Source organism: Stegostoma tigrinum, chromosome 7 (genome assembly GCF_030684315.1).
Source record: "Stegostoma tigrinum isolate sSteTig4 chromosome 7, sSteTig4.hap1, whole genome shotgun sequence".
Classification (NCBI taxonomy): Eukaryota; Metazoa; Chordata; class Chondrichthyes; order Orectolobiformes; family Stegostomatidae; genus Stegostoma; species Stegostoma tigrinum.
The window spans coordinates 101,053,614-101,068,354 of NC_081360.1; the positions used below are offsets into that span (position 1 = coordinate 101,053,614).

Consider the following 14,741-nt stretch of genomic DNA (forward strand, 5'->3'; position numbering starts at 1 on the left):
CAGACCTTTGGACAGCACCTTCCAAACCTGCAACCTCTCCTGCGTAGATGGAAGGACAAGAGCAGTGAATACATGGGAGCGAGTTCGCCTCCAAGCCACTCAGCGTCCTGACTTGGCAATATATTGCTGTTGTCTATTTCACTGGGTCAAAATCTTGGAACTTCCTTCATCACAGCGCAGTAGATCTACCTACAACACACAGCCCCCCATGGTTGAAGGAGGCAGTTCACCACCCTGTTAGGGCTGAACAGTAAATACTGGCCTATCCAGCAAAGCTGAAATTCTGTTTAAACATGTTCTAAAAACCTGCAGCCCACGTGGTGTGGTGAATGCACAGTGCTGTAACACAGTCCATTTTAGGATTTTGCCTCTGTGCTAATACTATATAGTTCCCAGTCAGTACAGTGTGTGGCTTGAAGGGGAATTCTCAGATAGTGGTATTCCCGTGCATTTACAGACCTTTGCCCTTCTGGGTTGTTGAGCTGGCAGGTTTGAAAGCTCCTGCCAAGAGATAGGAGTTGCTCCATTGTGATGTTTAGGCAGTGCACACAATTGCCACTGTGTAGCTGTGGTGGCCATGGTGCTAATCAAGAGGGCTCCTTTGTCCTGGATGGTGTTTGGCTTTTTGAATGTCATCCAGGCAAGTGGGCCCCAACTTTTACATTGTACAATGTAGACAGAATTTGGATCATGTGGAGGCGACTTACGCACAGCAGAATTCCCAGCCTTTGACCTGCTTTTGTGTCAGAGTTTTTGTGGCTTGTGTGGTTAAAGTTTATGAACGCAGAAGGAATAGCAGCAGGGGTCGGCCATCTGGACCCATTGAGCCTGCCCTACCATTCAGTAAGATCATGGCTGATGTGTTCATGGACTCAACTTCACTTACCAACCTGCTCAGCATGACCCCTAATTCCTTTATTGTTCAAAGATCTGTGTAGCTTTGCCTTAAAAAAAAATCATTCAACGAGGCAGCCTCAATTGCTTCTACAGGCAGGGGAATTCTTCAGATTCATCAGTGGTTTCCCTCAGGATGTTGATGGTGGTGGAATCAACAAAAGTAGTCATTGGATACCAAAGAGTGATGGTTTGATTGTTGTCACTGAATATGGTCACTGTTCAGCAATTGTGACAGAAATTATCCACCTGACCCTAAGTGTTGCCCATATCTTGCTGCCTGCCGTCAAACTGCGTCTGTACCTGACGAGTGAATGTGAACATTGTACGGTCATCAGCGATCATCCCTTCTGTAACATTATGGTGGAGGGAATGTCATTGATGAAGCAGATGGCCCTTGGATACTGCCCTGAGGAACTCCTGTAGAGATGGCCTGGCACTCATTCCTTCTAAATAATACCACAGAATTTTACAGTGTTCATTTGGGAGGGCCAGCAGGGCATCAACATAACATTTCATCTGAAGATTGGAGCTTCCAGCAGTATCATAAAACCTAACTTGTTCACTAACTCACATTAATGAATGAAACCTACTGATCTGACCTGGTACACGCCTATATGTAACTCCAGTTCCATACTGAGTTCACAGACTATTTTTGAAGTGACTCAGTTCGAAGTAGCTTAGAATGTTTGAGCAAACTGCTGCAAAAACAAAGAAACAAAACCAGTCAATTCCCTTGACTGTATACTGCACATCGAGTCAGGAAGCAGTGTAAAAGACACACACCCAGTGGAGTTCGCTTTATACAAAATTATCTTTCTTTACATCTGGAACCCAGTACTGTTGTGTGGAGGGCCATCACAAAATATAACCCGCAGAAACAATATAAACAATGCAGAATTATGCCAGTGGGCCATCATTGTTGATTCCTCCAACAACATTACTAGGAATGCCTTGCCTGATAGGTGTGCAAAGGTGCCAAGAGATAGAAGTACACAGAAGGGAGTGAGAAATGAATGAAACTCAGGATTCCAAAGCAGGTATCTAGAATTTGATTTAAAGAATGAGCAAGTGATGGCCTAGTGGTGTTATTGCTAGACTATCAATCCAGAGACCTGGATGATGTTCTTGGGAGCCACGTTCAAATCCTGCCATGGCAGCTGGAAAAATTTGAATTCAGTAAAAAAAAAGAAATCTGGAATTAAGAATCTAATGATGACTGTGAATCCATTGTCGATTGTTGGAAAAACCCACCTGGCTCACTTAAGAGAAGGAATCCGCCCTCCTTACCTGGTCTGGCCTACATGTGATTCCAGACCTACAGCAATGTGGTTGACTCTTAACTGCCCTCTGGGTAATTAGGGATGGACAATAAATACTGGCCTGGCCAGGGACACCCGCATCCTGTGAATGAATAAAGAAAAAAGAAATGAAACTTTTGAGTGAGGTTGTATCATGTTCCCAGTAAGTGTTACAAAGTTCCAGCTCTGCAGTCATGTTTCCTCTGACTGTCTGGAAGATAATCTCGACAGGGAACCCTTGATGAAGGAAAACATTGAGAGTATGGTAATGCTTTCTCACACTCGTCACAAACGTTCACCCATTAAGAGGGGGTTTCTACCTAAATTTTGAGCCCTCCACCCTGATTGTTGCAGATATTCATCCATCCTGCATACCAGATCTCATTGTTACCACCATTGAGGGCCATCCCTTTCACTAATCTGTCACAAACTTTGGAAATCCCTGCCCATTCCTCTGCCTCACACTTTTTTCCTTAAAACTTGTGTCTTCAGTCAAATTTTTGATCACTTGTCCTAATTTTGTGGCTTGATATTGAATGCTATCTAGTTTTTAAAAGAGCATGAGAAATTGGAGCAGAATTGAGCTGTACAGCCCCCTCAGGCCTCTTCAATCGTTACTCCAGGTCACAGCTCCAATTCTACGTCGACTTCACTTTCCCACCTGATCCCTGTATTTCTTTATCATCTCTCATGCCTCCAATGTGTTCAAGAATTGAGCTTCCACAGCTCACTGGGGTGAAGAATTGTATAGATTCATAATCCTCCGAGGGGAAACAATTTCCTCCTCATTGGTTCTAACTAGCTGACTCCTCATCCTTAGATCTCAGCGTTTGGGACTTCACTCGCCCATGAAACAGCCTGTCAACATCTACCCCTATCACACCTTCTCAGAATTTTACCTGTTTCAATTAGATCAACTCTCTCTCTTCTGCATTATGGAGGTTATAGAACAATACTGTCCCATTTCTACCTGTGGGATCTCAGGAATTAATCTTGTGAACTTTCTTTGTACTCCCTTTTAGGGCAAGCGCACCCTTCTTTGGGAAATGGGATGACAGATTACTGGAGATATAGTCTCGCCAAAGCCCCACATAATTGCAGCTAGACTGCTTCAAGCCATTTCTGTAAAGGCTAACAAATCTTGCTTTCCCAATTGCTCATTAACAACAAAATAAACTGTTGGTCTTCATTGCAAAAGGAGTAAAAGTGGAACAAAAACAGAAGTTGCTGGAAAAGCTCAGCAGGCCTGGCAGCATCTGTGAAGAAAAATCAGAGTTAGCGCGTCAGGTTCTGAGGAAGGCCCATTGGACCTGATTGAAGAAAAATCAATGAGCCTTCCTCAGAACCTGACGTGCTAACTCTGATTTTTCTTCACAGATGCTGCCAGACCTGCTGAGCTTTTCCAGCAACTTCTGTTTTTGACCCTGATTTACAGCATCCGCAGTTCTTTTGGTTCTTATGTACAATGTACAATTTGTTTATTTATTATCAGAGTAAAGATGTCATGCTGCAGTTGTACAGAACCTTGATGAGATTGTGCCTCATGGGGAAGTGATGGTCTAGTGGTATTATTGCTGGATTCTTAATCTGGAACCTGGGTTTAAATTTCATCATCTGTCATGATAGGATTTTAATTCAATCATATCTGGAATTAAGAGTCTAATGATGACCACGAATCCATTGTCAATTGTTGGGGAAAAAACCCATCTGGTTCACTAATGTCCTTTAGGGAAGGAAGCTGCCATCCTTACCTGGTCTCACCTATATGTGACTCCAGACCCACAGCAATGTTGTTGACCAAGGTTTTGGAGTAGATCTGTAGCTCAGGTTGTGGGTGTTGAGGTTGGTTGGCTCGCCGAGCTGGTTTGTTGTTCTGCAGATGTTTCGTTACTGTGCCTGGCAAAATCCTCAGTGCAGCCTCTGATGAAGCGTCGGTGTGTTTTCCTGCCTGGTTTTTAAACTCGGATCCATTGCGATGGATTGCCTCACTTCCCGGTTTCCTCCGTAGTGGAATGTAAATGGGGTCGAGGTCAATGTGTTTATCAATAGCCTGCTTCGTGGAGTGCCAGGCTTCCAGGAATTCTTGTGCTTGTCTCTGCCTAGCCTGCCCCAGGATTTTGGTGTTGTCCCAGTCGAAGTCGTGGTTCTCCTTGTCCATGTGGATTGAGATGAGTGAGTATTAGTTGTGTCTTTTTTGTAGCCAGTTGGTGTTCAATTACTCTTGTTAGTTTCTTGTTATTGACTCTTAACTGCCCTCTGGGCAACTAGGGATGGGCAATGAATGCTGCCTGGCCAGCAATACCCTCATCCTGTGAATGAATCTAATAAAACCTGGAGTATTACCAGGATGGAAGGATACACTTGTCATGAGGTGAATGAAGGTTAACCAAACTGATCCCTGGGATAACAAAGCGATCCTGAGAGGAGAGGTTGAGGAGGCCGCACACGTGTTCTCTACACCCTAGAAGAATAAGCTGTCATCTCATTCAAGCAAGCAATATTCTTACTGGGCTCAACAAGATAGATACAAGAGGCAAGGTTTACTGGGTGGCGAGAGTCTAGAATCAGGGGACACAGGGTCACAATAAAAGGCAAACCATTTAGGACTGAGTTGAGCAATTTATTCACTTGGCGTGGTGGATCTTTGGAATGTTCTACCCCAGAGAGCTTTGGAGAGTCTATCAGTTGGAATGTTCAAGAGAGAGAGCAACAGACTTCTGAATATTAGAGATGATATTAAGGGATGTAGGGATAGTGTGGGCAATTTGTGTTGATGTAGAACATGGTCTATTGTAGGCAGAGCAGGCTCGATGGACTGAATGGCCTGTTCATATTTCCTATCATCGTCAATGCTTGCTACATGTGCTGAATCTTATTGATACATTTTTATTGTGTTAAATGTGCCTTGTTCATTCAAATTACTGGTTCACTTGCATAAACATCTTTTTTCGGACAATGTTCAAATTTGAGTCAAAATGACAGCACCCTACTCTCTCTGCTCCACTCGCAGTCTTACAGGGAATGAGCCATTTGTGTAGTTGTTGCCTGGAGAATTCACCACTGCATTCCTTGTCCTTAGCACCACCAAAGGAACACTAGATGACAGCTTCAAGAAAGTTGACTGAAATGGGACATTGGTTTGGAGGTTGGGGGTCAAGGTCCATGCTGTGGCCAAAATGAAGCGGGTATGTTCGTAGACAGTGGGACAAGAGCATCATTTTTTTGGTAAGCTGGCATGCACAAATGAGAATGAATCACAGAATTATACCAGCCAGAAGGAGGCCTTTTGGCCCATCACACCTGTGCTTGCTGCTTGAAAAAGCTACCTGATTACTCCCACACACTCCCTGCTACTTTCCCATAAACCAGAAAACTCCATTGCAGATACCTACAATTAATGTCAGGATTTATTGTTGAACTTGCATCTGTTGCCCTCTGTAGTGTGACATTCCAGATCATAGCATGGTCAGTTAGAGATGGGCAATATTGCTGACCCAGCTAGTAATGTCCATATTCCATGAATCAATTCAAAACCATTTTGGTTGAGTGGACAGATAAGTGGCAGATGAAGTTCAATGCAGAGAAATGTGAGGTGATGCATTTTGGTAGAACAAATATGATAAGTATAAGTCAAAGGGTCTTACGCTAAAGAGTGTGCAGGAGCAGAGAGGTTCAGGGATATTTGTGCATAAAGATGACAGGATAAGTGAGGGTGGTCGTTAATAAAGTGTATGAGTTTTGGTCATGGGACATAGAATGTGAGAGCAAGAATGTTTTGCTGAACTTGTGTGAGAAACTGTTTACAGCTCAGCTGGAGTACTGTTCTGGGCACCACACTTCAGGAAGGATGTGAAGTCACTAGAAAAAATGCAAAAGAGGTTCACGAGAATGATTCCAGAGATAGGAATTCAGTTATGAAGCTAGATTGAAGATGTTAGTTAGAACTGTTTCACTTGGAAAGTTATTATTGAATTTGTTTCCATCGTCCTCTCTGGCCTTACATTCCAGACTATAACCGATTGTAAAGAATTTAAGTTCACTGTCTAATTATTTTTCCATTGGATATTGGTGAGTTGGGGAGTGGGCAGATGTGTGGCAGATGGGGTTCAATGTGGAGAAGTGTAAGGTGATGTATGGACAGACAGTATAAGAAAGTTTGTGCCATTTTGATCTCATTTAAGGAAGGATCTGAATACGTTGGAGACAGTTCAGAACAGGTTTACCAGACTAATACTCAAAATGAGTGGGTCATACTGTGACGATAGCTTGGACAAATGAATTTGTTTAGAAGGTTGAAGTGTTGAAGACTCTTAATGATCTTAGCACGATTTTTTTTCTACCAAAGTGCATCACTGCAAACTTCTGTGCATTAAATTTCATCTGCCACCTGTCTGTCCATTCCTGCAAAGTGGTTTTTGAGCTGATTCATGGAAGATGAACATTACTAGCTGGGTCAGCAATATTGCCCTGTCCCTAGCTGACTGTGAGAAGGTGGTTCTGTGTATCCAATTGTAAAAGAATTAGAGTAAAGATAAATCGTTTATAGTCAGCAAATGCTGTGATCCGGAATGTACTGCCACAGAGGTTGTTGGATATAAGTTCAACAATAAATTCCATGTTTCCTCGCATGGATGAGCCCAGAATGAGAGGACATTTTTTAAAATTAGGAATCACTCTTTCAGGACAGAAATGAGAAACTTTTCTGTGAATGTTGTGTGACTGAAGTTCTCCTCAGAGGGTAATGAAACCCTCTTTTATTAATCATTTAATATTTTTAAGAGAGAGATGAATAGTTCTTGTTAAGCAAGTGTTAGCAGGGTGGAAGGAACTGTGATACAAATAGATCAGTCATGATCTTATTGAATGGCAGAGAGGTTTGAGAGGTCAAGAGGTCTAATTCTGCTTCTATTTCATATGCTCATTTTTGTGAGATGTTTTAATGTTTTCAAAACTGTAAGATGTCTGGACAGTTTAGTCAGGGGGAAATTGTTCCTGCTTATGAGCAGACTGAAAGCTAAAGGATGTAGATTTAAAAAGTTTCGCAAAAGAAGTAAATGCGAGGTGAAAAAAAGCTTTTTCACATGAATTTGGATTATTAAACATAGAACATTACAGCACAGTACAGGCCCTTCAGCCCTCGATGTTGTGCCGACCTGTCATACCGATCTCAAGCCCATCTAACCTACACTATTCCATGTAGGTCCATATGCTTATCCAATGACGACTTAAATGTACCTAAAGTTGGCGAATCTACTACCGTTGCAGGCAAAGCGTTCCATTCCCTTACTACTCTCTGAGTAAAGAAACTACCTCTGACATCTGTCCTATATCTTTCACCCCTCAATTTAAAGCTATGCCCCCTCGTGCTCGCCGTCACCATCCTAGGAAAAAGGCTCTCCGTATCCACCCTATCTAACCCTCTGATTATTTTATATGTTTCAATTAAGTCACCTCTCAACCTTCTTCTCTCTAATGAAAACAGCCTCAAGTCCCTCAGCCTTTCCTCGTAAGACCTTCCCTCCATACCAGGCAACATCCTAGTAAGTCTCCTCTGCACCCTTTCCAAAGCTTCCACATCCTTCTTATAATGCAGTGACCAGAACTGTATGCAATACTCCAAGTGCGGCTGCACCAGAGTTTTGTACAGCTGCAGCATAACCTCTTGGTTCCGGAACTGGATCCCTCTATTATGCTGCCTGAAAGTGTAGTGGTGGTGGGATTGAGGCATTCAGAAGGGTGTTAAGTGATTCTTTATAAGGTGCAGGAAGGGGCATGTTGCTAAGTGGTGGGGCACATTCGGAGAGCAGGTGGGCCAAATGGTCTCTGCCCGTAACCTGTCAATCCTGTGATTTATCTTAAATCTGTGTTGCACGGTTGCCATTTCTGCTCGGAAATGCACAAATAATTCAGCAAGGTGCTGCCAGGTGTCTCAGACTATTGTGATTCACTGTTGGTTCTTCCTGTCCAGGTGAGGAAGACCAGGTAGCCCTCGCCATTGAGCTGAGTCGGCGAGAACAGCAGGGCCAGCAGCGGCACACCTTACAAACAGCACACGGCCACGTGCCCAGCACCTCGCACCCGTTCAGCCTCTACGAGGATGAGGACTCTGAGGAGGACGAGGACTTGCAGCTGGCCATGGCCTACAGCTTGTCGGAGATGGAGGCCCGAGGGCGTGGATCAGGTGGGCGAGTTGGGAGGGGGAAGAGGCGCAGCAAGACACAGGGTGCACCCGCAGATGGGGTCAGGGGAGCCGGGCATGCGGTAGCCCACATGACACGTGGGAGTCCCAGGCCAGCTGGCAGCGGAAGGCAGGCTGCAAGCAGCAGCGGGCACCAGTCAGAGACGTTGAGTGTAGCCGAGGGGTCGCAGGAGTCCAGGCTGCAGCAGCCAAAGAAGACAAACAGGGATTGGAAATGTCTCCTGTCCTGAATGCTGCTTGATGCCTAATCCACCTCGACCCTTGCCCCATTCACTAACACATGGTTATAGGAGATGGTGGAGCAATGAGAAATACAAAGAGAAACTAAGGGCCTCTATAAGCAGGATTGTCAACTCATTGCTACTTAGTTGAGTCTGATTGTTCTCAACAACAACAATCTGGATATGCACCCTTTAATACGGCCCAAGTCACTTCACAACAGTGTTACCAAACTAAACTTTGATGCTGAGTCCACACAGGACAGTATTTGGAGAAGAGAGTGGGGAGACGTGCAAAACGCCTCTTTAAATGGGAAATTGCAAGAGTTAAAGATGGCAATGGATGGGAAGTTTTACGGAGGGGATTCCCAGAGCAAGGGGACCAGGCAGCTGAGGGATCGACGTCAGGTGAAAATTGAGGGGAGTCACGACATGATGGTGAGTTGTAACAGCCAATGAGCTCTGGCAAGGGAATAGTCAAACTGAATGGCAACACAGGCTCAAAGAACTAAAATAAAGAGCTGTGGATGCTGGAAGTCTGAAAGAAAAACAAAATTCTGCATAAACTTGGTGGGTCTTGCAGTATCTGTGGAGAGAGAAACAGAGTCAATGTTTCCAGCCCAGTATGACTTTTCAGAACTGAAGAGTGGCTGAAAAATAATGGCGTTAATTTTCTTGTAAAGGGGGTGGCGGGGAGGTACAGAGAGCTCCTCCTTTGTCAGCAGGATAAACACCACTGTTTTCCAGCCCTCCCTGCTTCAGCTCTGAAGAAGTCATATGGAATTCAGCATTAATTCCCTGCTCTCCCTCCCTCACTCACTCCTCCACTCTCCCTCACCCCCGCTCTCCCTCTCACTCTCTTTCTCTCTCTCTCTCTGAGTTTACCCATCACTCACCATCTTTATTATTGTATCTCTGCCTCTGATCGTGCTGTGATGTTCAGTGGGGAGAGGTGGTGCAGATGATGTTTTTGTGCTGTGGGCTGTTTTGAGAAGCGTCCTGAACCAGTTGGTGGTGGTTTAACCTCCAACATGGAAACTGAAAAGGGCTTGAGTTGAATGCCCAGGTAGACAATCTGCCCGAGAATACGAGGCTGTTCTCGGAGTAAGACTGGCCAAGGTTGTAAATCACACCAAGTCCTATTCATCCCCCGAGGAGAGGGTTGGATTAAAATCAGATATGATTCCGGCTACCTGTTGTGGTCTTCAGTTAATTGGGTTTCAGTAGTCTGATCTGATTTCTTGTTAAATAGACATTGCAGGATACACCTGCTCCAATTAGGCACAATATTCCAGTGGTTCAGAGGAAGTCTGTGAGCCGACAAAGGAATTTTATGCTGCCACAGTAACTTAGTTATTTGAAGTACACTGTTTGGCCAGTGTAGTTATAGCTTTACTCTGTATCTAGCGGAGACGATGGCCTAATGGTATTATCACTGGACTGTTAATACAGAGACCTAGTTAATGTTCCAGGGACTTGGTGGAATTTGAATTCAATGAAAAATAGTCTGGAATATTGCCCTGGAGCCATTGCTGACTGTCAGGGGAAAAAAAAAATCTGGTTCAGTAATGTCCTTTAGGGACAGAATCTGCCATCCTCACCTGGTCTGGCCTACATGTGACTCCAGACCCACAGCAACATTGCTGGTTCTTAATTGCCCAACCAACAATGCCCTCATCCCACGAAAAGAATGAAAAGAAACACCGTGCTGTCCCTGTCCCTGTCCTAGGATTGTTTGTGGGCGGTGCTGAGAGAGCTTTACTCTGTATCTAACCCCATGCTGTCCCTGTCCTCGGTGTGTTTGGCACATTGGATGCTGAGGATAATAGGTATTTGCAAAGTTGAGTCTGAATATTTTTGTGCAAGTGGATCCAGTGATGATGGATGAAAAAGTATGTCCCCCAGTTTTCAAACCTGCAGACTGATGTTCTGAAGAGGAGTCATATCGGACTCAAAACATTAATTCTGTTTCTCTCTTCACAGATGCTGTCAGATTTGCTGGATTTCTCAAGCACTTTTTGATTTTTTAAAAAATTATTTTTGCATAAAAATTCAGTCCGACTTTCTGCTTTCAGTAAATTTCAGGTTATTTAAAACAGCTTGGAAGAGATCTCACTGTCCCACATTGGTCTCTGGTTGAGCAATGCCTGGAATTTGACATTCTCCCCCCGTTTTCAAATCCATCCGTGGCCTTGCTCCTCCCTATTTCTGTGCTCTCTTCCAACCCTGCAACTTACTGAGATCTCTGCATTCCTCTGAATACAGATCCTTGCATATTCCAACCTCAATCACTCCATCATTATTGGCTGAGCCTTTAGTGGCCTGGGTCCCTTAGCCCTGTAATTCGCTCCCAATGATCTCTCTTTGCGTATCTCCCCACATTTAGGACAGTCCTTCAAAACCTATGTCTTTGATCAAGCTCTTGGTCAGCTAACTTCATAGCTCTTCAAGTGGCTCAGAGTCAAATGTTGGCTTTTTAACACTCCTTTAGAGCATCTTGGTTGTTTAATTACGTCAAAGGCTCAACATTAATAGAAATTGTTGTTGGTGAGTTGACAGGTGAGTAGAGTTAGGATGAACACAAGACCAGGTGTTGACCATTTAGTCCCTTGAACCTATTCTGCTGTTCAGTGAGATCATGGCTGATCTGTGGCCTAACTCTATTTACCTTCCTTTAGCCCATATCCCTTCATACCTTTGCTTAACAAAGAATTACCAATCTCGGATTTAAAATTTGCGTTTCGATGTGCTTTCTAACATCCCACCTGAATGGTCTGGCCTTCATTCTCATACTATGATCCTAGTTCTAGAATCCCCAACCAGTGGAAGTAGTTTATCGTTATCTAACCTGTCTTTTCCTGTTGATATCTTGAAGACTTTGATCAGATCACCCCTTAACCTTCTAAATTGTAGAAAAAATAAGCCCAATTTGTTTAATCTTTCTTCATAATTTAAACCCCTGGAGTCCAGGTATTGTTCTTGCCACCCTACATTGTACTTCCTTCAAGGCCCAGGCACTAATTCACTGGTGAGAATGGCCTTTAGTCCTCAGCCAGTGTCTTATCCTGTGGGCTCAGTTGCCTCTCATATTGATATGTGCTTTGTTGAAAATAAAGGGGGAGATTCCAAACTGTGGTTGACTCTGCACCTGAACATTGTAACTTGTTTATTAATATGTTAAGCCACAAATCAGCCATATTCTCATTGAATAGTTAAACAGGCTCGAGGGGCTGAATTAAGTATTCCTGTTCCTGTGTCCTTATTCAGGACTTTGGGGCTTAGATCATATTGCAAGGGTAGTCGGTCTTCTTTTTATTATTGCCATATTAACCATCACTATTGCACCAAGTGAAGCTTTAAAGCATAGTGTCAAACTTTTTTAAAAAATACTTGCCGTTGGAGCGTTGCACTTTTGAAACATCGCTACTTTTGCTCTCTCGCTGTATTTTTCTCTCTCTTTACCAGACGCAGACTTCCAGGCTTATACAGGCTGATTAGTTGCCGTTCTTTTCTAACAGGTAACGCTTAACATCTTTTCCTAAGATCAGTCTTCACTTCGTCTCACCTTGTTAGGTGTACCAGTCAAATGATTCATTTCCCCAGTGCACTGCTGCGGCTTGTTTATAATCATGTCATTTGTTTTTCTTTTTTTTTTGGTTGGTTCAATTTTATTTTGTCGTTTTGGTTTTCCGCTGCAATCTTCGGTTCCTATCCTTAGGAGTGGAAAGTGTGGAAGCCGCCACAAACGCGACATTTTGGAATCGTGTGCGACTGCTGGTGGTTTGATCAAACATTGTAATGCATTTATTAATATGTTGTTTGCGTCTACATTTCATACCGAAGCACTTTGAATGAATGTGTTGAAAAGCTCATTGGGGGACGTAGAAATGATGTAGAATTGTAAAAGAGAATACATCATATGTGTAATATTTTAGGCTAATTTAACAAAGTGTCCTGTTTTGAATTTTTGCCTATGCTGCTTTGAAGAAGGAGGGAAGTGGATTTGAGAGGGATAATTTCCTTTGTCTCTACCCATTGTCAGGGAACATGTCCGATCTTCTCCCCACCTGCTTTAGAAAATAGGGCCCTATATGATCTGATGTATACATCATAAAATCATTCATTCTAAATATTGGGACTGGTAGCCTGTCCATCTTCCAGAATCTGTGTGTGTGGTACAGCAACCTACTTTGTGAAAGCGTCTTTAATGTAATAAAAGCAAGTGTCCCAAGCTGCTTCACAGGAGCATTACCAAAGCTTAACACTGAGCCATTGCAGGGGATGTTGAGTCCAATGACCAAGAGTTTGGTTAAACAGGTAGGTCTTAAGGAGTGGTCATAAAACAGGCAAGAGAGATCAAGAGGCAGAAAGGATGGAGTTTAGGAATTCAACTGGAGAGGCGAGGTGGCTGTTCAGGCTGTTGAGGCAGAACCATCAATAGCAGAGCAATTAATATCAGAAATGCTCTGAGTTGGAGCAGCGCAGAGATCTCAAATGGTTGTAGGATGTTGCAGAGCTAGGGAGCTTCCATATATAAGTATGCAGGAGTGCTTCCTTACTGAGCCATTTACATTTAGCTTGCTCGTGAGATCTGAGCCATACCTAACTCATCCACTTAAAGGTTTGTCCTTTGGTTATGTGGTAGGTTTGTCCTAGTGCAAACAATCTGCAACCGTGTCCTGTCCCCCTGCAGTGCTCTTGCAAGAACATGACTCTCTTACCTGTTTTATCACCTTAAAAGACTTGGTACATGACTGGGTGAGATATCGACCAAGTCAGCTGGTTGAATTTTCAGTCTGTACTGGTGCTTCAAACCTACTTCTCCTCCTTACCTTTAAGCCAAGGAATGGGTGGGTGGTAATTGGCGGGGGACAACCAGGGGTTCCCTGGGTGCAAGGAGAATATTGCTGTTCATCCTGCTGATAGAAGGTTGTACGAAAGGTGGGCTTATGAACTTGTTGATGTGGGTGTGCTTCCTGAGGACCGTTAACACTGGAATCACTAGTCACTCGTCAGAGAATTATCAAACTACGAGTTAATTTATTTGAAGCAATAAAGCACGTTATAATTGCCAAGCAGACAATGCTGCAGCTTGTAGACCTGCCCTTTACAGACTAGCTGTCAGGCAGAGTTGCAACAGCGTATACACAGAGCACATGGCATGAACTCCCTTAAATTCAAGATAGTGTACATCACCATTCACTGGTGTGATTCTTGTATGTCAGATGATCACCTGGTTAGGTTTCTGGTGAGCAAGATATTGTTTGGGCCAGGGGGAAGGTAGTTTTAGAGGAGGGGTTAGGAGAATCGATCATCTGTTTCTCTACCAGTTGGCCTGTGTTTGTAATAATGGGGTTTTCAGTGTCAGAGTTTTCAGAGGCCAAGAGGTGGGTGCAAAGGGGATCTGCTGAGGTGCTGCCAGAGATGAGGGGCTTCAGTAAAGTGGAAAGATTGCCTAACGTGGGAATGCTCTCCTTAGAGTGGAGGGGGTAAAGGGGAGATTCCATCAACATGTTCAAAATCACAATGGGGTTTTGACTAGAATAGATGAGGTGTAACTGTGTCCAGTGCCAGGAGGGTAGGTAAGCAGAGGAGACATAATGAGAGAAGTTCCCACAAATGAGTCAAGGGTTTTTTTTGTGTACAGTGAATTGTTGTGGTCCAGAATGCTCTGCCTGAAAGATTCAGTTGCAGTTTTCAAAATAAAATTGGACAGTACCTGTAAAGATGAAATTTACAGGGCTGCGGGGAAAGGACAGAGCAGTGGGGCAAACCCAGCAGCTCTTTGTTTTAAATACATGGACCAAATGGTTTCCTCCTGTGCTGTGAGATTCAATGGTGAGGAGAAAGCTTAGCCTAAGTGAATTTTTTTATTTTTGCCCGAGTCGTTCCTCGCTGATGGGTAAAGCCCAGACTGCGCTTGTGACGTTTCATCAGTGGGATCGAAGCCCTGCCAAGGAAACGTCCCTGTGATTTCCAAAATGGAGATTTCTGTATCGCATTGAGTTTAAATTGCCATTGGAATCCTTTTGGAATCATTGGTGCAGAATTGAACAAGAACTGTATGGAATTGTGGAGATTGCTACTGAATAAACTACCATGGATGATTTTGTGTGGCTTCTAAACTCA

At 43.7% G+C, this 14,741-nt stretch overlaps 1 protein-coding gene across 5 annotated transcripts in view; it reads left to right on the top strand.

Annotated features, from left to right (window-relative positions):
- dnajb2 (DnaJ heat shock protein family (Hsp40) member B2) overlaps positions 1 to 14,741 on the top strand; it is a 65,183-nt gene extending 50,442 nt beyond the window's left edge. For 2 of the 5 annotated variants that reach the window (XM_048534946.2, XM_048534945.2), the window contains exons 9-11: positions 8,164 to 8,376; positions 12,078 to 12,130; positions 12,331 to 14,741. In XM_048534946.2, coding sequence (XP_048390903.1) covers positions 8,164 to 8,376; positions 12,078 to 12,106 — 242 coding nt within the window. In that variant the 3' untranslated portion in view covers positions 12,107 to 12,130; positions 12,331 to 14,741. Of the gene's footprint in view, positions 1 to 8,163 lie in introns of all 5 variants that reach the window. The other 3 variants (XM_059647551.1, XM_059647550.1, XR_009445966.1) reach the window with 2 other exon arrangements.